Raw genomic sequence first — 21,646 nt, 5'->3', positions numbered from 1 at the left:
TTATTTATTTTACTTATTGAACCAAGATATCTGGGCCTCATAGAGCACCTGACTAATCCTCTGAGCACATGTAGTCCCCTCCCCTCCTCTCCCCAAGTAATTTCTGGGATAAATCCTATAGGATGTGGCCACTCCTGGGATTTGAATTCAAGAATACCTTCGCTTCTTGAGGTGTGGTTTTGGCCATCTGAACAACTCTTGGGTGGTAACAAATGATTTATTACTAATTACAGAGTGAGTCAAGCATTAGTTATGAAAGTTCTACTTTGTAAAATGGCTGCTTAAATGGAGCATACCAACCAAGATAAAATGGAAAATTTGATTTCAGATGTATAATTATGTATTTTTATGCCCAAAGCAAGTTTTCATCCTACGAGGGAATATAATTTCCCATGTCCCCCACCACCAAAACTAAAAACCAACTCTATTTTAAACATTTTCCAAGGTGTAATCAAAGGATGGAATTTATTTTCCCATGGCCATTAGCCTAAGGAATTTATATTCCCTTGAAAATGAAGTCGCTTCAATCATACATACCTTGCAGAGAACTCCTTTTCAGGGGATTATTAATTTGTGTGAAAAATGATTTGGTTGTTTGATTGTACCTAAGAAAATCTCAAGAGAGTTGGTTTTTAGATTTGAGTGTGGGGGTCACCGTGTTTTTCAAGGAAAACCATTTTCTTGCCCATTTTCACGCAACAATCATGGATACCATAAAAGCACAATCCATTAGGGGTCACTTGGTTACAATGCTAAGAATGCATTCTTAGTAGTGTAAAATCCATTAGTTATGGATGATGACGACGATGAATGATCATGATAGGGATGACGATGAATGATCATGATAGGGATGACGATGATGGGATTGGGTTCATTTTCCTTTAGGCTTCAAATATTCACTAAGATGTGGAGGGATGTTTTGAAAGGACAAGGGATTACATGTCATGTAAAGGAGATGGTTTTGCCAAAATCAAGCATCTTGCTTCAAAGTCGACTCCCATCGATGTATCATTGCCAACCTAAACGCAAATCTGAAAATTTGCCAATTTGATTGGTCCATAGTCAAACTTTGATTGTATCGATTTATATTTATTAAAAATAAAAAATATTATTATCTATGTGGCTTTTATCCCAACCATCGATTGACTTTAATCTAACGGTTAGGGCAAGTTCCTATTTTATAATATTATAAATAACACGATGTTATGGGACGATTTTGATTATTAGGAATTCTCTGCTTCTAGCTTTTAAGAGAGACCTGGAGTATAAAAGTTTAAAGGCTTGAATTTGGGATTGTTCTCATTTGATTCTCATAGTGAAGAAGATCTGATCAATCCGCGGACGTAAGTATCATTTTCAAACCACATGCATCTTAGTATTCTTTGATTTATCTTTACTTGTTTTGTCATTTTCTTTGTAATTGTGTTGAGCAAGTATCTCTAGATTCCCAGCAAATAGATACTTTAAAATCAAATATACTATCAATTCTTTCATGGAAAAGTAAATTAAACTTTAGGATGAATCCTCCTTTATAGGGGTGCAATTTGGTCGGGTTCAAATCGAGAATCGAACCAAACCGATAGCTTTCAGATGGTTTGGTTCGGTTTGGAACAAATTGCGATCTGGTTCTGAGTTATGAAAATGTTGAACTAGTCGATTTGGTTCGGTTCTTGGATCAAACTTGTACAGAACCGAACCAAATCAAGAACTAAACCTCTATGCAATAAATAAATATATATGTATATAATAATTATTATGAATTATTTTAGGAGTTAAGATATATATTAGTGAACTTTTATGAATAAAATAATGACTTTTTATGGATAGATTTGTGATTTATTGTATGAAATTTTATGTTTATTTATGTTTATTTTTTTCATTAAAATGTATTACTTACAATTTATAGAATATTAGTAATCCATAGAACCGAACCGACCCAAACTGACTTTAGTTTGGTTCCAATGGAATTTGATTTGGTTCTAATTCTTATTTAGTGGAACCAACCTATGTCGGTTTGGTTCCAAATTGACCTCAAACTTAACCAAACCGAACCAAGTTGCACCCCTATTCCTTTATGCAAGCTGATTGGTATTAGTCATGTTAGTCCTCCTTAGTATCAAAGTTTATTAGTGCAATTGCTTCGTCCTTCCATCCAAAACTGTGAAGGAGCTGGAGAGGATCTGCGTTCGGTTTCTATGGTATGAGCCAGACAATCAGAAAAGTGGCAATGTTATGAAATGAAGCGAAGTTTGCAAACCTCTCAAAGAAGGTGGGTTGGGCCTGGTCAGCATAGCAGGGTGGAATTATGTTGCAATTGCTCCCTATGCTTGGATGATTGCTTCCAATTAGGATACTCCTTGGCTAAGATGGGTAAGATCTCACCAATTAAAGGACAATAATTTTTTGTTGCTAAAAGTCCCACAGGAGGCTTCTTGGAGTGGAGAAACGTTGTCTGCAAATTCAAAGTGAAATCAACAGTAAGGTTTTCCTTGGTTCCATTAATCCCAAGATATAGTTTTAAATGGTTAGCCCTTAAAGGAAGGTTAAAAACTTTGAAGTTAAAAGAGTCGGGGGTGAGGGTTGGCACAACGTACTGGCTCTCGAGGAAGATACAAACCACTTGTCCAGTCGTTGCCCTTATGCGAGGTGTTTTATGGGTTGAAATTCTGATGAGAATTCTGGTTAATAAAGTCACAGGTGATGGGTAGGAAGAGATTGAATAAGTTGCCACCAACTTCAAGGAGATTCAACCATCCAAAGAGTGAAGCAAGTGGGTTATTGGGCGTTTATTTATCACTTATGAAGAGAAATGTGCAACAAAATTTATCAAAATAAGTTCAGTAGCCCTGTTTTAGTGCTTAACAAAATTTTGAAGGAAATTTGGATCAATTTGGATGATTCTCTAGAAGACATAGAAGATTATTATTTCAATTGATCATTCATGAGTGCTTCAGAGCTCAGGCCACCTTTGTCCACATAAGGAGATTGTATTGTTCTTGGTCGAAGCCAGACATGGGAGTTTGGACGCTCAACATAGATGGTTCATTCTCCTCAACTAGAGGAGGTCGTGGATCAATTATTCAAAATCATGAAGATGTGATCTCCCTATATGAGTTTTGCACCATGAATTTCAAGGCATCCTTGAAGATCTCGATTTGGCTATTACTAAATGTTGTAGCAGAATATGGGTTTAATCCAACTCATAAGTGATTGTAAACGTGTTAAATGATTGTTGGAGTACCTCTTGGAATGTCCAACACTTGGTTCTGTCAATTAGGAGTATCCTACCAAGTTTCGAGGAAGCCTCCTTCAACCATTTCTTTAGAGAGACCAACAAGGTTGCTGACCTTCTTGCCTTTGCTCAAAATAATATATAGGTTGTTTTGAGATTTATAGTAGGTTTTTTTTTTTTTTTTTGTGGTAACCTTGTTCCTATCCTCTTTCAAGACAAAAGAGGTTTACTCGTCTTCGTCTTGAGGATTTAATTGGTTTGAGTCTGCCTAAACCTATTGATCTTACCAAAAAAAAGAAAAAAAAATCAATTTCATTACAAAATCTGATTTGGGTCAGTCCATGAAGAGAGGAGGGTGCAATTATTAAAACTTTAAAGAGTTGTGATCATCAGGCGCCTCCCTCTCCCCTCTCCCCTCTCCCATATGTCCATATGCCCCCATCATAAAATCATAGATCATTGCCTCGGGATAAATAGGATTTATGATTCTATGTATGCTAAAGCAAATGATCTACGGTTGTGAGACAGGGGCTTATGTCAGATTGTCAGAAAATCATTATTTAAATTTAAAATACTTTAAAAAAAAATGAATTTTGGAGTGCGGCCTCGATCTGCAAGTAGTTGTTCCCACACACAAATAATGAGCCTGAACAGTAATTTCTAGCCATTGGACACAATTCATCATGGAACACGATATCACAAAAATCTACGGTTGAGATACACTGATCAAAAGATATATTTTTGGTCTTTTTTCGAAGATTTCTAGGATTTTCTTCCTAAACCCTTCAGAGTTCTTCGGAGTTCGGACTTCGGAAAGGATTTTGTTTCGACCTATGACACCAAAACAACCAAATTGGAGGAGGAATATCTCTCACTACATCTGAATCTGAAGAACCCAATCGCTCCAATCCTCTCCTCATCAATCATGAAGTTGATTCAAGCCATCTCTGGTAATTTTTCAACCAAACCACGTCGAATCCAATCGAAGGAGCTTCAAATCCCAGCTCTCTCTCTCTCTCTCTCTAATTTATTTTTGATGGGTTTTTCTTCAGGACATCGTAGATCACTAGTTCGAGTTCTTGGAGTTCGTAACTTTGCTGCTTCAGCTGAAGAATACGCGAAGAGGAATTACGCTAGTAATGTCTCAGAGTACAACACTGTTCTTGGATCTCTAACAGCTCAGCGAAGGTGACTCACTCTCTCTCTCTCACACACACACAGACACACACTCTAGGTTTGATTTCTCCATCAATCTGAAAAAGATTGATTTTTATGCTTTGGGTCCCTTAATTTTGTTTTTTTTTATTTCAGACATTTTTTGTTGAGAGATGCTTACGACGATATGCTTCTCGATGGCGTTCAGCCTTCGAGAGACACATTCCATTCTTTGATCATCGGGACGATGAAAGGAGCTCGATTGCAAGACGCTTTCTTCTTCAGGGATGAGATGAAGGCAATGGGTTTGGTTCCTGATGTGAGTATTTGATATTTCCTCAAAGTGATAATTGTTGCTAGTTTTGGATTTATAGGACAAGTTATTGTTTGAATTAAAAAAAAAAAATCAAAAAAAAAAAAAAAACAAAAAACAAAGAGTTTGTGACTTGTAATCAGTACTCAGTTAATCTATAAAAAAAGTGTAGTTAATTCTACTTGTTGATAGAACTCGTGTGTGAAGCCTGCATTGGGTTTTCTCTGCATGACAGCGTCATACAAGCTGTCGAGTTTCTCATGGTTAGTTTGTGAAAGTAGGTATTCAATGTTAGGATTGGCTGTTCTCAGTTTGATTTAGTAAGACGGGCTTTGAATATTGAAGTCTCTGTGTTCCTTTTCCGTGTAAAAATAAAATAAAAGTGGTGCCTTTGATAACAGATTATATTGGCTGTCACTAAGAGCAACTCCAACATGGGGCTTCAAATTGGCATCTTCTTTATTTTGAAGCCTCTGAAACCACTTTTGAACTCCAACCAGCCCAGGTTTCAAAATCGCTATTGAGTCTCTGGAACACTATTCACTCACTCACAGAAATAATAGGGGAATATAATAAGGTGGGGATAAAAAGGGTATTTAAAACATGTTCCCAAAAAAAAAAGAAGGTGGAATATAATAGGTATTCTGAAAATGATGAACAGTGATAGTGCCAAGGGCATCAAAAATCTCTTTTGGTTCTATATATAAAGCCGTGAACAATGATATAAAGTCCAAATCTTCAAAATGAAGTCCGGTTGGAGTTTGGTTCGGAGGGCTTCATCTCTAAATTTAGAGATTTAAAGCCTGGTTGGAGTTGCTCTAATGTAACATGTGGAATGTAATTCCTAGACTTTTCAATGCAAGGTTTTTGTTTAGAAAGGGCTTAGGTTTCCTTAAGGAGGTGGATACATGATCCACACATTATTCTGACTCCCTAAAATCTTAGTCAAACCAAACTCAGTTTTATATAATTCATGTATACATCACTGCCCTGCAACTTAAATTTCATTTACAAGACAGCCTAAATTTTTTTTTTCCCCTTCAAACTTAGTTGTACCATAAATATATGGTGTTTTGCCTGGTTGAAATGAAAGCTTTTGTCAATTTCAGACAATGGTGATTCACATTCCACTGAGTAGGATTTGACAATAGGTTTGAGTCAATGATTCAAAGATTTCCCTTCCTCGATCTTGATCTGCATATAAATTCAGGAATCATGATTCAAGTTGCACCAAAAAAGACCTGAATTCAGTATCAGTATCATATAATTACTTAGCTTACTTACTGTATGAGCAGACCCGACAAAACCATTGTATGCCTTCTTCAATTTCTCGATAAAAACTAGAAGAGAGGATTGTTGTGAGCTGATGTTGGATAAAAGCCATTTATCTTACTGTAAGATTTTCTGCAAGCGTGGTTTACTTGTTTTTCTTTTATTTCAAAAAACCATTCAGCCCATTCTGAGAACGTAAGTAGAGTATGTGAATTTTTGTCCATTTGTCAAGGTGAATATTCTCCAATATGTGTTTTAGATATTTAGTTGTAAGATGCCTTTTACTAGGAATAACAAGGTTATTTTATCCAATATGTATTTTGGGTAACATGGAGGCATTTACTGTCTCTTGGATACCAATTTGGATAGAGGCATTACTTGCTCACCCACAATGATGTCACTAGCGCTCTGTATACCATGGTGGAACTCTTGGGTAGAAACATTTGCATGTGGCTGAGCAATAAATCCAATTTATTCAAGTGGATGAAATCTCTAATGCAGTCCAATTTACATCATGCATCTTTTGATCATCTCAGCATTTTTTACTGTTTCTAAAATTTCCATTGGTTCACATAATTGTTTCTGTATTAGTTACTGTCTATTGTATAATACTCTCTGCTTGGTATATGATTATGAGGACTATTTTTTATCTTTTTCTTAGGTAGCTTTATATAACTTCCTGATCTCAACCTGTGGAAAATGCAAGAATTCTGATCCCGCAATTCGAGTAAGCTTCTCTCTAGAAAGCTCATATATATTCATACTGGAAAAGCATAATATTTCTAACTCGTTTGGAATATCTTTGACTTGAAGATTTTGGAAGAAATGAAGAAAAATGAGGTGAAACCAAATGGTCAAACCTACATATGTCTACTCAATGCGTGTGCTGCAGCAGGGCGGATAGATCGAGTGTATGTAATCTATTTAATGGTCTAGAATTAACTCCTTTTTATTGTTGACTTTAGACGATGTAGTCTGTGGTATAAATGGTCTACGGATTGGATATCTCAGTTAGGATCCATGCTACTGATGGGGTGTGGACTCCGTACCCCAACTAGTGGAAAGTATGGACTATTTGATCTGTGAGCTACCAATTTATATCCCTTCATTGTTGCCAATGTGTTGATAAGTATTATGATGTCTGGAAAGTAGTATGTCCCCCCACCCCTTAAATATTCCATCAGTTTTTTATTGTAATCATTATCAACAAATTCTCAAACTTGTTGAAAAAGTTGCGATTAAATCGTGACTTTTTCTTCACTGATTTAATTGTGACTTTTCAGTAAGATGCATCTTTTACGAACATTGCGATTAAATAATGAATTTCATGATTAAATCGTGAACTGGCAATTAAATTGGGGAAAATGAAATATGACATTTATGTTCTAGTAAGATAATATGACCTTGATGAAGATGATGATGGCCATTTTACTGATAAAATGTAAGATGATAAGGATGACTTTGATTTTGATGTTTTTGACCGGTTGATGAACTTACTCGGATTTATGATTGTTATCTTTTTTATATTTCTAATAATATAAACCTTGAATATGTTGTGGACATGTGTTTACTTGTGGATGCATGGATGACATCAAGATGGGGTTTTGTGAATGATTATTGTAGCGTATTATGGTGATCCCATAAAGATATTGCTTCATTATAGGGTTTTCAAGGCTTACGCCTCATCTCAAGAACCCAAAATGCCTCAAGTGCGCCTTAGGAACTTTAAAACACTGAATAGGAGAACAACACCCAATACGAACAATTACATATGCCAAATCCTAGTTTTATTTTTTCCGATTTTACCAATTTTTTTTGAAATTTTCCCTTGCTGACTTTATTCCCAAACCTCGACTTGGTGACTATGATTGTAACCATTTTCATTTTTGATAAGTAGGATATGGAGAGACAATTAAGTACTATAATATCATCACTAAATTGTTTGTGAAGATGTCACCTCTGTGAGGTGGTAAAGTCTGTTTGTGGCAGTACCACAATCCTAAAGAATAAAAAATCATGCCTTCACACGTAAACCTATCAAAAAATGAAAAAAAAAATTCATCCAAAAATAGCACCCTGGTACCATCCTTCTTCCTAGTTTCATACTTTCGTTTGTATAAAAAACAAAGTGAGGAAAAATTCAAAATTTAGCTTAGTGTTCGAGTTCATAGATTATAAATCACCTCTGCAAATGAAGTGGGTTTTCCCTACTTTATTGTTGGTGTGTCGTAGTAAATTTTTTGGCTGCCACCTGAACACACTGAAATTGATCGACAATGATCTGACTCTGGAAATATTACAGGTATGCAATTGTTCGTGATATGACTGCAGCTGGTCTTGGTTTAAACAATTTTTGTTATGCTGGACTTATAGCTGCACATAAGAACAAGACACCTATAACAGATGAGACACCTTCGAAAGTACGTGAGTAATTAATATCTGCTTTACCAAGACTTATACTCCAAGTTTTTAATAATATTATGTGTTTCTATTTGGTTTTCATTTCATGTAAAAGATTATCGAGCTTGTTGAGCAGTCTAAAGGCTGGTCTTCAGTTGACGCTTCAAGTGACAGTGCAGAAAATGTAATGATGGGTGTTTCTGAGGAAGAGTTGTATAATATCCCTACTGCAGAATTTGTTCAGAGACGTGGATTCCTAAACAGGCAATTAACGGTTTATCATGTTGCACTTCATGCTTGTGCCGATCTTCGTTGTGTAGAGGTATATTGAAACATCTTGTTTTATGCTATTAACCTAGGATTTGTATAAGATGTCATATCTATTATTTCTTCATATTTGTGATTGTTTCTCGGAAATTTTGATTATTTTTCTTCCTGGGGTGAGAGTATTACAAAAAGTCTTTCTGAGTCTTTGACTCTATGGATGTTATTTGTAAAATGAGGGGGACTCAATCTGTTTTAGTTTGGTGGGTATGAACTTGGTTCCTGAGTAGTTAAGGGATAAAGTGTAAAGGGGCAAGCTTACATTTTAAAGTAATAAAAAGGTTATTGAAAGTATAAGCAAATAGGAACAAATGAAATAATTTGCATTCATAGAAAACAATATATTGATTGTGGTATTCAGGCAAGTAATTTTTTTTTAATGAAGTTTAAAAATGGCCTATGCTGTGTATGTAACATGGACAGGGCACACGTATTGACATGTGGTCACACCTTGGCACTCATCCTAACACGTAAGGTGGTGTCACTTCTGAGAAAGGGTTGGTGTAGTCCACCCTCCATATACTAATTTATTAAGTTATTAAATGCAACCATGGTTTGACTAAGGATCACGTCATTTCTTGCGGTATGATTATTTTTCACTCTCTTCTAATATGAAGCTAATGGAAAATTTGGTAATCATATTCTCATTCATTGTAACCTTGTTCGACCTATATTACCCACTTATCCTTTTCCTTGGTATTAATGGAAATTGTCCTCAATCGGTTTCTTCTTTCTTCCAAAGTTGGGAAACCGTGACCTGTAACCCTGGAAAGAGAATACTCTGGAGAATGATTCTGTTTGTGGTTTGTTAGGATCTTTGGAAAGGAGAGGAATAGGAAGATCTTATACGGGAAGAAACGACTGGTTCACGAGGTCATTATCAATATTTTAACAATTTTTTCTTTGGAGCAGCTTTACAGAAAGAATTAAGGGTTTTTTCTTTGAGGATTTTATTTTTTAGATGGGATCTTGTCTGCTGCGTTGATGTCTAGTTGATGATGATTTGTTTCCTTCCTGTTGTGTTTTTGATGATATCGACTTCTTGTTTTGTATTTCAAACAACAATTTTTTTTCTTGACAAGTGATAAACATTGCAATTTATCAATCTGACTTTTTTCTTTCCGTGGCTATTAATGTTGAAATACTTTACAAGCATTTATTGCCCTGTTAAATGCATTTTACTCTTGTCTGTCTTATTTATCCGTTAATTCTGTATGTTCATCAATATTTTGTAGGCAATGGAAACAATTTTGGAGATTCTCAAGAGGGATGGTAGAACTTATGACGTCTTTATTATGATGCAAATTTTGAGGTAACTCTATATCGGTAATTCGTTTCTGAAGAAAAGTGCAAGTTAACATTGATGAGGTCTAAGATTCTGTTATTCCAGATTTGGTTCCAAAAGTATGCTTTATTTTATTATGTGAATTTGGGTGCACATAGCTTGAGTTGTCATTAGACTTGCATCCCCCATGTTCCATTTTCATGTTTTACTAATGTGTCCATCTCTGTAATGCATAAACAATGGAGATCTTATGGCACTGGATGTCTGTTTAATTCTCTTTTTGTAACATATTTTTTTGGTGGTGGCATGTAATGTGTGGCTTCAGTCTTTTGTTGAATATTTCTTCTGTCTTGTTATGGGTTAGGATCCGTTGACTCATGAAGAATGAAAAATGAAGAAAGAGAAAACACATGATCCCGACCATTTAAGATACGAAGTCCAACAGTTGAAATTTATGCATATCTTGATAACAGATATCTCAGAGATACGTATCCCAATTATGAATCTCAACCATTGGATTTTGTGTCTAAATGGTTGGGATCATGTGCTTTTTCCACGAGTCATTCTTCATGAGTCAAGGGATCCTGACCCTATACATATACATAAATGTATATTGGTTTCTAGAATTTTCAATGGGCAATATGGGTTTGGTCGAGTTCGTACCATGCACTAAAATGGAGGAACAAGGAATGGTTATTTTGTGCTTTTTCATTGATTTTAAGGTTGCTTGGTATTGTCATGATATCAAAAGACAACAAGTGCCATTACTTTGATTTATATTGGATCATTAACACCTCAGTCAAAATACTGCAAATGTCAGATTTATAGTAGTCAAGGTGATTCAAGACGATGAGAAGAGATAAGAAAATGTTGGCGTTTAGGGAATTTGGTTTAGGATTGGGTAAACTCAAATGGTAAACTGAAAACAATGATTGTAGGTTATTTTTTTGGGATTTAGATAATAAGTCCCAATGAAAATGGTTAAAGGTTTGTAGGGTAAGGAAATGATTAAGGGTTAAAGATTTGGAAAAGAGATTAATGAAATAAGGGTTAAAGAAAATGGAGAAAGGATTAAGGGTTGAGGTTTGTAAGTGTCAAGTGCCAAGAATCAAGAAAATCAAGAACAAGGAACTCAAAGAAAATCAAAGAAAACGAAAGTATAAAAAAGAGAAATAAAGATTAAAAGAAAAAAAGAGAGAAAGGGATAGAAAGATAGAACCTTGGAATCACACTAAGGGTTTCTTGGAATGACAACAAGAATGGTTGAGAACTCACTTTACTCTATGAAAGAAACTCATTCTTTATTCATCAATTTTTTTTTTTTTAATAAAAAGAAACCCTAATGCAATCTATATAAAAAAAAAAAAAATCAAGAGTCCTAATCAAACTAAAACACAAAATAAATAACCTAATTTTTGGAAATTTCTCTCCTAATTTTTCAACCTTATTAAACTTAAATAAAAGATAAATTAAAATTACTAAATGTCCTTAAATATTATTTTAAGACCATAGGCCAATGAAACATCAAAATAAATTTGAAAAATATAAAATTAAAGTCCTAAAACAAAAAGCTAACTAAATAGCTAATCTAATGTTGACTTGATTTGCGTTCTGCATTATTCTCCTCTAGTTGGAGAAAATTTGTCCTCAAGTTTTAAAATACTTGAAAATGATCATGACAATTTGTGGTTCATCCTTTTTGGCGAAGATTTGTCTCCGTGTCTTAATGTTGTGTTGAACCAATAACTCAAATTGCAATCTTCTATCTTGACAAAGTTTCCATTGTACTCGTTTGAGATGATTAAGTCGGTTTGAGGTAGTGATGGAACTAATACATCATGAACAAAAACTGTAGATGTTGTCTCTAAAAGATCTTATTTTAGGTTCTTTTGACGTATATTCCACTTCATGATATTGTTCTTGCGTTGATTTTATAGTTGTAGGCACACTATCTTCTAAATTGGATGATTGATATGATTTTTCTTCAATTTGCTCATGGACTGATGGTACCACAGGAGTTGATTTTCATAAACATACCTTGAGTAGATATTATCTGCCTTAAGTAACATGTAAAATATTTCGCTCTGCATCAAACGTAGCTTGTATATGTGAAATTCAACCTCGACCCAACATAATATGACAATCTTTTAGAGGAACCACCTTGCACTCAACACCATGGATAAAAATTTTCTGATAGAACGAATGACATGGCCGTAATCACGATAACCACAATAAGTCTTATTTTCAACATTCTGCAAAAACCTTCTCAGAAAAACTTGTTGAAATCAAAATTTTCTCATATTTATCATTGCATACTACTCTGAATGACTTCACGGAAGGTAAAACAAATCTGATTTTGATTTCCAATACCATATCTATCTATTCCAAGTTTAGCTCTAATACAAAATCCAATGCAAGATGATAAGAGGAGAGAAGAAAATATAGAGGTTTAGGGAATTTAGTTTAGGATTAGATAAACCCAAAAGATAAAATGAAAACAATGATTGTAGGTATGACCATAATCCCAATGAAAATGGTTAAAGGTTTGTAGGTTATGGAAATGATTAAGGGTTAAAGATTTGGAAAAGAGATTAATGAAATAAGGGTTAAAGAAAATGGGGAAAGAATTAAGGGTTGAAGTTTGTAAGTTTCAAGAATCAAGAAAATCAAGAACAAGGAAATAAAAGAAAATCAACAAAAGCAAAATAATAAAAAAGAAAATTAAAAATTAAAAGAAAAAAAAAAGTGATAGAAAGATAGAACCTTAGAGTCACACTAAGGGTTTCTTGAAATCACATCAAGAATGGTAGAGAATTCACTTCACTCCATGAAAGAAACTCATTTTTTATTCATCAAAATCTTCGTTTTTTAATAAAAACAAATCTTAATACAATCTATATAAAGAAAATAGATCAAGAGTCCTAATCAAATTAAAACACCAAATAAATAACCTAATTTTTGGAACTTTCTCTCTCCTAATTTTTCAACACTAATAAACTTAAATAGAAGATAAACTAAAATTACTAGATCATCCCTAAATATTATACTAAGATCATAGACCAATGAAACATCAAAATAAACCCGAAAATCATAAAATTAAAGTCCTAAAACAGAAAATTAAATAAATAACTAATCCAATGTTGACTTGATTTGCGTTCCGTATTACATGGTTTGCTTTCAATTATTTGTTTTCCAATGAATGATGGGGGGATATTCCAATAAACATACTAGATGGTTTAATCTATTATTATGTGAACCTGCAATGCTTTTGATTGCTACAGATAGTTTTTGTTCATTGACTGACATTTAGTGCAGTTGTAACTTGTTTGGGTTTCATAAATAATTTGGAGGCCTTTGCTAAATAAAATGGATGCTTTTTGTTCTTTTTTGTTTTTGGTGCCAATGAGGCTGACCTCTCCTTAGCTTCGTTTGTTTTATTTACAACATACTTATAAAAAAAGAAGTATTCATTTACAATATTATTTTTCTATAAGATGCTTGCCATGCGATGCTTTCTCAGTTGCTTCTTTGTTGTATACTTGTATCTTCCCTAGCGGTAGGTCTCTGGAGTATTTAATATTCAAATGCTGGGGTTGAATAACTTTTCTACTGTTTAACCACCATGTCAAACAGGTGCTATTTACTTTCTGGAGATATTGATCGTGCTCTAAAGACTTTTGAGGACTACTTGAGTTCAAAGCCACCTGTGGTGGAACTCTATGTGGTGAGTGGTTAAAACAATACTTCTGCTGATTCTGCGCGAATGCTGACCCTTGATTCCAGAAGGTTTATAAGCGATTTGCTCATTATGCTCTTGAATGTTGGCACTTGAGTGTTTTGTGCTGACATTGTGAGGATTAGCAATCTACCTCTTGATTTTGGTGATGGAGGCCATGTATAGTTAAATAATTCTATTGATAGACATATTGAATGAAAAAAAAAGAGAAGAAGATAAATATTGAGAACTCCTATTGGCACCCCAACTTTTACTATTACACTCCAATTAAAAATAAACTCTCTTGTTTTTTTGCTAGTTTTCTATTTTTGGGTTTTAAGATTTATATGAGCCTAATTATAAGCAACTACTGAAATTGTTTGAATGAATGTTACAATGTTTTGTAATGTTGACATAATAACTTGAGCCAAACCTTTGTAATGTTTGAATGGTGTGTTTTAATCTTTAATTGGGGTTTGTAAATAATTTAAGAATTGGGGTGTAATAAGTAAATGTTGGGGGTCCCAATAGCAGCTCTCTAAATATTTCTATGGGTTGGAAATTTTTTAAGTGGGCCAGACTCCCAAAGTATTTAGGACATCAGGGAACATGGTGTTACATTTTCTCTACTTGCATTGGAATTGGACCCGTGTGAATTAGTTCCACGCCTCAAAATTTTTGAAGTTAAATTGATTTGTACTAATATTCAAAAAATTCAATGTTTGCAGTTAGTGGAGTCTTTTTTTTCTCTTTCTGTTTGGTTGAATTAAACTTAATAAGATATTGAAATATAGTAGGGGTTGATCTCTTGTTTAATTAACTGATAATAGTGAGATAAAGGAGCATAACTTCATACATCCATTTGGATAATTTGAATAGAGATGAACTCGTTTCAATGCATTCTGTTTTGTTTTCTCTATTTATGCATTGACAAGATTCCAGAACAGTTAGAATCCTTTTTTTTCCAAAAGCGTCCAAGAACAACTATTCACAGAGTGGTCAGGAGTGTACTTGTCTTTTTCTTCAGCTCGCATATTAACTGTATTCTTCTAACCCATCCATGGCATATCAAATGATTCTTTCTTCCTTATTACCCTTGTAACATGCATTTTATAACATATTTCACTGGTATACTTTTGTGTACACTGTTGGACAAAATGCCACAATTGCCTCTACTTATCTTGAAACCAAAAGAAATAATGTACATATAATTAATTTCTTGAACTTGTGTTCTGCAGACAATGATAGAAGGAGCTATGGTTGGGTATACTCCACGTGGAATGCAAGTTGCTCAAGATATGCTGGTAAAATTGGATTTTCTGATTATTGACATGGATTTTTATAACTTGTTATTTGGATTGTTTAATGGGTCTTTTATATATATATATATATATATATATATATATATATATATATATAACTATACACTTGATGTGTCATGCAGGAAAAGATGACTTCGAGAAACTTCTTCTTGAGTCCAAAGATGGGAACTGATCTCCTTCTTGCAGCCGCTGGTGAAAAGGTAATCGGTCAATTTCCCCCTCCCCCCTCCCACCCTCGGTTGTTCCTTGTTTTTAATATTCAATTTTCGCTGATAAGGAACAAAAGCACTTTCTTTTCATTTTGCTTACTGAATTTGTGTTTCTTGATGCCTTGCAAACTAAGAAAAGGTGGCTTGGCTGATCTAATATTCAAGGTTTTTATGATTTTACGCAGACGGGTGGATACACCACTGCCAATTACATATGGGATCTGTTGCAAACCCGAAAAATCAATCCTTCTCTTCCTGCCATGGAAGCCTATTACTACGGCTTAAAGGTAAGTCTTGTTACCTTTTTAGCGTACAGAGATAGCTTCTTTGTTGATGTGAGTGTTTACTGCCATTGCTTGACACTACCTCACCTCTGTACTCTTGTATTCTCTGCCAGCCCATTGATATATATATATATATGGGAAATGTTCAGCACCCAACCATTTACCCAACAATTTGCCCAACATGTTTTATCCTACATGGGTTAGAAGTTTTAGAATGCGCTGATTTTTGGTGAGGATGATCTCTACGGTTAGAAGATCATCCTCACCAAAAATCAGCCCATTCCAAAACTTCTAACCCTATGTTTACAAGTTGAAAAATCATGGACCGTCCATTTTTTGTAAACCATTTGTGATGGGATTAGAAGTTTTGGAATGGGCTGATTTTTGGTGAGGATGATCTCCTCACCATAGAGATCATCCTCACCAAAAATCAGCCTATTCCAAAACTTCTAACCCATGTAGGACAAAACATGTTGGGCAAATTGTTGGGTAAATGGTTGAGTGCTGAACGGGACCTATATATATATATTGTCCAACAGTTTTTTTTTTAATAACACCCCTCCTTGTTTTGTCTTTTAGTGAAAAAGATAAGGGCATGTTAATCTTTTACACGATATAAACATTTATTATGCCATTAATAAATGCATTTATTATGTTAGCATTGATTGTCAAAGAATTTACTACAAAAAAGATATTTAATTTAAAATACTTAAATGTTCATGGCATTTATTATGTAAACAAGCATTTATTGTATAAAAGATCAATACACCCTTATCTTTTTCACTAAAAGACAAAACGAGGAGGCTTATTATTGGAAAAAAAAAAAAGTGTTGGACAATACTAACGTCCTAGTCCCATTAAAGTATTGGACGTTAACATTCCCAATATATATATGATTGCAAGGAATTAAAATAACGTACTCGACTATGTATTGGCTTGTCAAGTGTTCATAGAGGCCACGTCGGTGATTTTTGAATAAGCAAAAGCATTATTTATTTTTATAAGCAAAAACTTTATTCACAAGAGATGAGAACATACAAAAAGGTAGTCAGGATGACCAACCTTACGGTGGAAAACAGAAGGCTAATTACACACAACAAACTTCTACTTAAAAACAAAATCTTCAAAGAAAACACCCTTAAACTCTGGACAAAGTTTAGACCAAAAGAACATTAGCTCTAAAATCTTGATTATAATTTCATGAATTTCAGCTTCAACCCTTGAAAAGCTCTCCCATTCCCCTCCTACCAAATTCTCCAGCACACTGCAAAGGGAAGAAAACTCCACCAAAAATTTCTTTCTCTCAGAGAACAGTGATTAGTCCCAATCTTGAAAGACTGAGAATAGAACAAAGGAACACCAAAGGGATATCCAAAAGAAGTAAGAACTGAGACCAAATAAACATACTAAAAGGGCAATGCAACAACAAATGATTAATTGACTCACCATAGGCTTTGCATAAGAAATAAAAATTTGGCATCGTGAAACCTCTTTTGATTAGAAGATCAACAATAAGAATTCTTCCAAGGGAGGCAAGCTAGAAAAAGAAAATACTTTCGAAGGCACCTTAGAGCCCCAAACCAATGATACTGGATAATGGGCAATGAATTAAGGGGAATTTTGCAAGGCAAGAAAAATGATTTCACGAAGAAGCATTTACCTTTATTATAAGACCACTCCCTCCTATCAATTCATGAGGGTTCCCTTGAGGTATGAACAAGTTGGTTAGTCAGTTTTGCTAGCTCATGAATCTCTCAATCATTGAAATCCTTCCTGAACCCTAAATCCCACGAGGGCCCACTTCTATTATGGATTAAAAAGGCTTTGATTGACAATTTTTTTTTTTTGTTAACAAGTTGTAAAGTCGTGGGAATTGTAAACACAAGGGAGAAACACCACTTGATGCAGGACGATGAGGGAAGAAGAGGAAATTTGATTTAGGATTTTGGGTAAGGAATAAGGATTTGAGATTGGGTTTACCATTTGGGTTAGGATAGGTAAACCCAAAAGGTAAAATGAAAATTTTATTTTAATTATTGTAGGATAGAGAAAATAGTTAAAGGTTAAGGGGAGGATTGGGTTAAGATAGGTAAACCAAAAAAGGTAAAATAAATTTTTTATTTCAATTATTGTAGGATAGAGAAATGGGTTAAATGTTAAGGGTATGGAAATGATTAAGAGTTAAAGATTTGAAAAGAGATTAGTGAAATAGGGTTAAAGAAAATGGGCAAAGATCAAGGGTAGAATAAAATGGGTTTCAAGAATCAAGAATTCTAGAAAATTAAGAACAAGGAACTAAAAGAAAATCAAGAAAAACAAAAAATAGAAAATAAAAATAGAGATTAGAATAAAAGAATATTATATTGGACTCACTTCAAAATGGCCTCACACCACACCCATTGTTAGAAAGATTAAGCTCAAGCTTTCTTTTTATTCAACATTCTTCATTCTTTTTTTCTTTTTTTTTTTAAATCCTTAATACAATCTATATAAAGAAAATAAATCTAAGAGTTATAATCTAACTAAAGCACCAAATAAATAACTTAATTTTCGTAACTTTCTCACTCCTAATTTTTCAACCCTAATAAACTTAAATAAAAGACAAATTAAAGTTACTAAACTGCTCCTAAATATTATATTAAGTCCATAGGTTAATAAAACATCAAAAGAAGCTCAAAAAACATAAAATTAAAGTCCTAAAACAGAAATTTAAATAAAAATTAAAATCTACTCTTCAAGATTTGATGCCCCCTATCATCAGTCCACCAATCTTCCCAAAACCTAACCTTATCTCCCCTCCCCTCTTCACCCCGCCTTAAACCTAAACCACTTCTTAAACTCTGAGCAAATCCTCATAACACTTTTCCAAATACTACAACCAAAAGGATTCCTCACCTCTTCGCTCTCCCAACCAAAAATCTTTTCCCCATATTTCACCTTCATTACTCCTCCACAAACTCAACCTCTCCCCAAACCGCCACAACCACTTTCCTAGAAGTGTCAAATTTGTGATCCTAAACCCTTAGATGCCTAAACCGTCTTTCTTTGGCGCTCATGCCACCTTCCACTTGACTAAATGATACTTTCTATTCCCCTCTTTGTCATGCCACAAAAACTCTCTAATCGTTTTCTCCAATCATTTCTCGACTCCCCTTGGGATAGAGAAAATGGACAAATGATGGAATACTTAACGAAGTGCTAATCAAGGTAGCTTCCCACCCTTTGAGTACCTTTCGTTCTAAGAGCTTAACCTCTTACCCATCCTTTCTATTACACTGAATCCTAGATGGCATTGCTCCTAGAAGTTGCTCCAAGGGGAAGGCCTAGTTAAGTAGTTGGAAAGTGATCCCTTTGGCAATCATACATTGTAGCCCTTCTAAAAACCTAAGTAACTCCCCCTACTTCGAACAACTTGCTCTTACCTAGGTTTATATGAAGCCCAAAGATTGCCTCAAAGCAGCAAAGCACTCCCCTCGAGAACCTAACCTGATCTATTGAGGCATTCTTAAAGATTAGGGTGTCATCCGCAAATTGCAAATGCGACACTCTTGGCCCAGTTGAGAATCCTAACAAAGCCCCTATGTTCAAAGCCCTTCTCCAAAGCCTTCCCAACGCTTCCACCATAGTCACAAATAGGAATGGAGATAGAGGGTTCCCTTGTCTTAGACCATGAGAACTTCTAAAGTAGTCAGTTGGGCTTCCATTCACCAGAATTGAGAAAGAGGCCAAAGACATGCATTTCATCACCCACTCGATCCATAATGCCCCAAACCCCCCATTATTACCTGAACTATAAACATATTTGGATTAAAATGTCCTCGTGTTGTTCTTTGGTGGCTAAAACAAAACGACACTATCCATCTACCAAAGCTCATTAATTTAAGGGACCGACTAGTTGTATACCTTACATTACCAATTGCACTCCATCACATGTAAATTCCCTCTTGCACTCCATTTGTATGATTGCACTCCAAAAAAGAAAAAATGGTGCACTTCGTTTTTTCCTTCAATCATGCTTACAAAAATTATTGCTTGTTCATAAATTTATGCAAAAGAGACTGGGCCAATTTTTTATCAGTTTCCTCAATAGATCAAAACACATGTCCATTAAAGAAAATCATTTTACTTCAAATAATTAATCAGTAAATAATTACATACCTTAAAATAAAGAGGACGCACCTAGAATAAAGGAGATGAACAAACAAGTTATCTTAATGAAGTGCAACTTGTAGGTTAGGAGAGATTTTTTTTTTTTCCCCTAAAAAAGGTATTTTTTAAGATTGGGGTGCAACCAACCACTACTGGTGTGCAGCTAGTCTGTCCCTTAATTTAATGAAGGCCATTACATATTGTAAAATATGGCCCATGTATTATAATGTGAAGATGTATGCATGCAATTACTGTGGATCCTGTCTTTGTTATTTATCTTATTTCTGGGTATTTGATAACGGATCCAATTTCTTCCACTCTGTCCAAAGCCAAGTTGTAAGTACGAGTCCTTAAGTTTATGAATTTTTATTTTCAGGATCGTGAGATACCGGCAGATGACCCACGGCTCTTAGTGGTTGCTCGGACACTTGACAACATACGCAGTAGATTTGGACCAGGAAGGGGCCCTCAAGTTGGATAAATAAGTGCCTGTTTTTGAGCTAACTTGATGTAGTTCTGTTTCATTAGGTGTTATTGCCATTTCAAAAGGGAATAATTAAACCCAGAAATTGGGGTATATTTTGTAACTAGAGGGCCTCAATTTTCAAAGGGTGAGTGTGGTTGCAGGTGTAGGAATGTGCATTTTGAAGGGAAATACTGAGGGACCCCAGGAAAAATGATTTTCTTGCCAGGTAGGAAAATCCTAATGTTATTCTTTTGCTAGGTTTAGTCAAACATGAGCAATTATTTATGACAAATCCATTTTGTTTGGTAAGATTTTTTTTTTTAGATTTTTTTTTTTTTAAATTGTTATGTTACACTTAAATTATTTAGACTTAGGTGCTATTTGTTAAACTGAAAAAAAATAAGTGCTTAATAGGATTAAGTACTGAAACTTATGAGTTCTGAATTTAAGTGCTGAAAAGATTGTTTGTTTAAATGTTAAAATGGTGTTGAATTCATTAAAATTAAGTGATAAATTCGTAGAATTATAATTGTTATACATTGTTGAAACTGGTAAATTATTTTTTTTACCTTTACAATCATATTATACATTGTTGCATGTTTCAAATGCCAATTTCTTATTAAACATAATAAAATATATTATTTTTTATAAAATTAAAATATAATTCATTTTTAAATAATAAGTAATATTAAAATTTTCAATTTTAAGTAATATTAAAATTTTCAATTTTAAGTAATAATTTTTATTTCTAAAATCTTATAAATTTCAAATTAAAAATAATAATGTCATACAAATTATCAAAATTTAAAGCCAACATTAAAAGAACTTAATTTTCGATGGAAATGAATGATGTGTAATTATAAAATCGTCTTACGAATTAATAAGGGCAGCTCACACCTTAGTCAATTTTTTTTTTTTTTTTTGTCTTATATGGATTAAAGTTTTTGGAATAAGCCAATTTTTGATGAGAGTGATCTATATGATCTAGAGATCATCCTCACAAAAAAATCAGCCCATTCCGAAACTTCTAACTATGTCAAAATTGGTTTTAAAAAAAAAATGGACGATTTACGGTTCTTGAACTTATTTTGATGGGGTTAGAAGTTTTGGGATGAATTGATTTTTGGTGAGGATGATCTCTACAACCCAAATAAGACAGAGCATTTCGTGGGTTTATTAATTTGTCAGGTGCTTATATACTTATTTATGGGATATAAGAAGTAATATCCTTTTAAGTATAAGGGTATACTTGTCCGTGTTGAAAAAACAAAGTGCTTACCGCTTCAGCACAAAAATAACGCATCAAAATTGTGCTGAATTTTTTTCACTTACTTCGACAATAAGCGTTGAAAATATGGAGTAAACAAATGCGCTATTTGACAAAAAATGTTGAATTTTTTTATTTTCAACAATAAACACTGAAAAATAGTGCAAACTAACAACACCTTATTCTATTGTAACACTATTTTTCTTTGTAGCACACCAAATAAGACTAAATGAACAACAAGTGTCTCTTTTTC

At 34.1% G+C, this 21,646-nt stretch overlaps 1 protein-coding gene across 1 annotated transcript; it reads left to right on the top strand.

The window, feature by feature from the left end:
• The first annotated feature begins 3,923 nt into the window (after window positions 1-3,923).
• On the top strand, window positions 3,924-20,435 carry LOC147398685 (Pentatricopeptide repeat (PPR) superfamily protein). The gene is made up of 13 exons (XM_086447946.1): window positions 3,924-4,182; window positions 4,285-4,420; window positions 4,544-4,706; window positions 6,634-6,699; window positions 6,786-6,883; window positions 8,275-8,392; window positions 8,488-8,694; window positions 9,932-10,008; window positions 13,615-13,705; window positions 14,935-15,000; window positions 15,141-15,218; window positions 15,413-15,514; window positions 20,037-20,435. The coding sequence occupies exons 1-13, from the start codon at window positions 4,158-4,160 to the stop codon at window positions 20,139-20,141; spliced, it is 1,332 nt and encodes a 443-aa protein (XP_086304072.1). The 5' UTR covers window positions 3,924-4,157; the 3' UTR covers window positions 20,142-20,435.
• Window positions 20,436-21,646: the final 1,211 nt, after the last annotated feature.

The sequence above is a fragment of the Akebia trifoliata genome, chromosome 7 (genome assembly GCF_017979445.1).
Source record: "Akebia trifoliata isolate Shusen 1 chromosome 7, ASM1797944v1, whole genome shotgun sequence".
NCBI lineage: Eukaryota > Viridiplantae > Streptophyta > Magnoliopsida > Ranunculales > Lardizabalaceae > Akebia > Akebia trifoliata.
The sequence above is the reverse complement of the archived record's forward strand: the minus strand, read 5'-3'. Positions and strand labels throughout refer to the sequence as shown.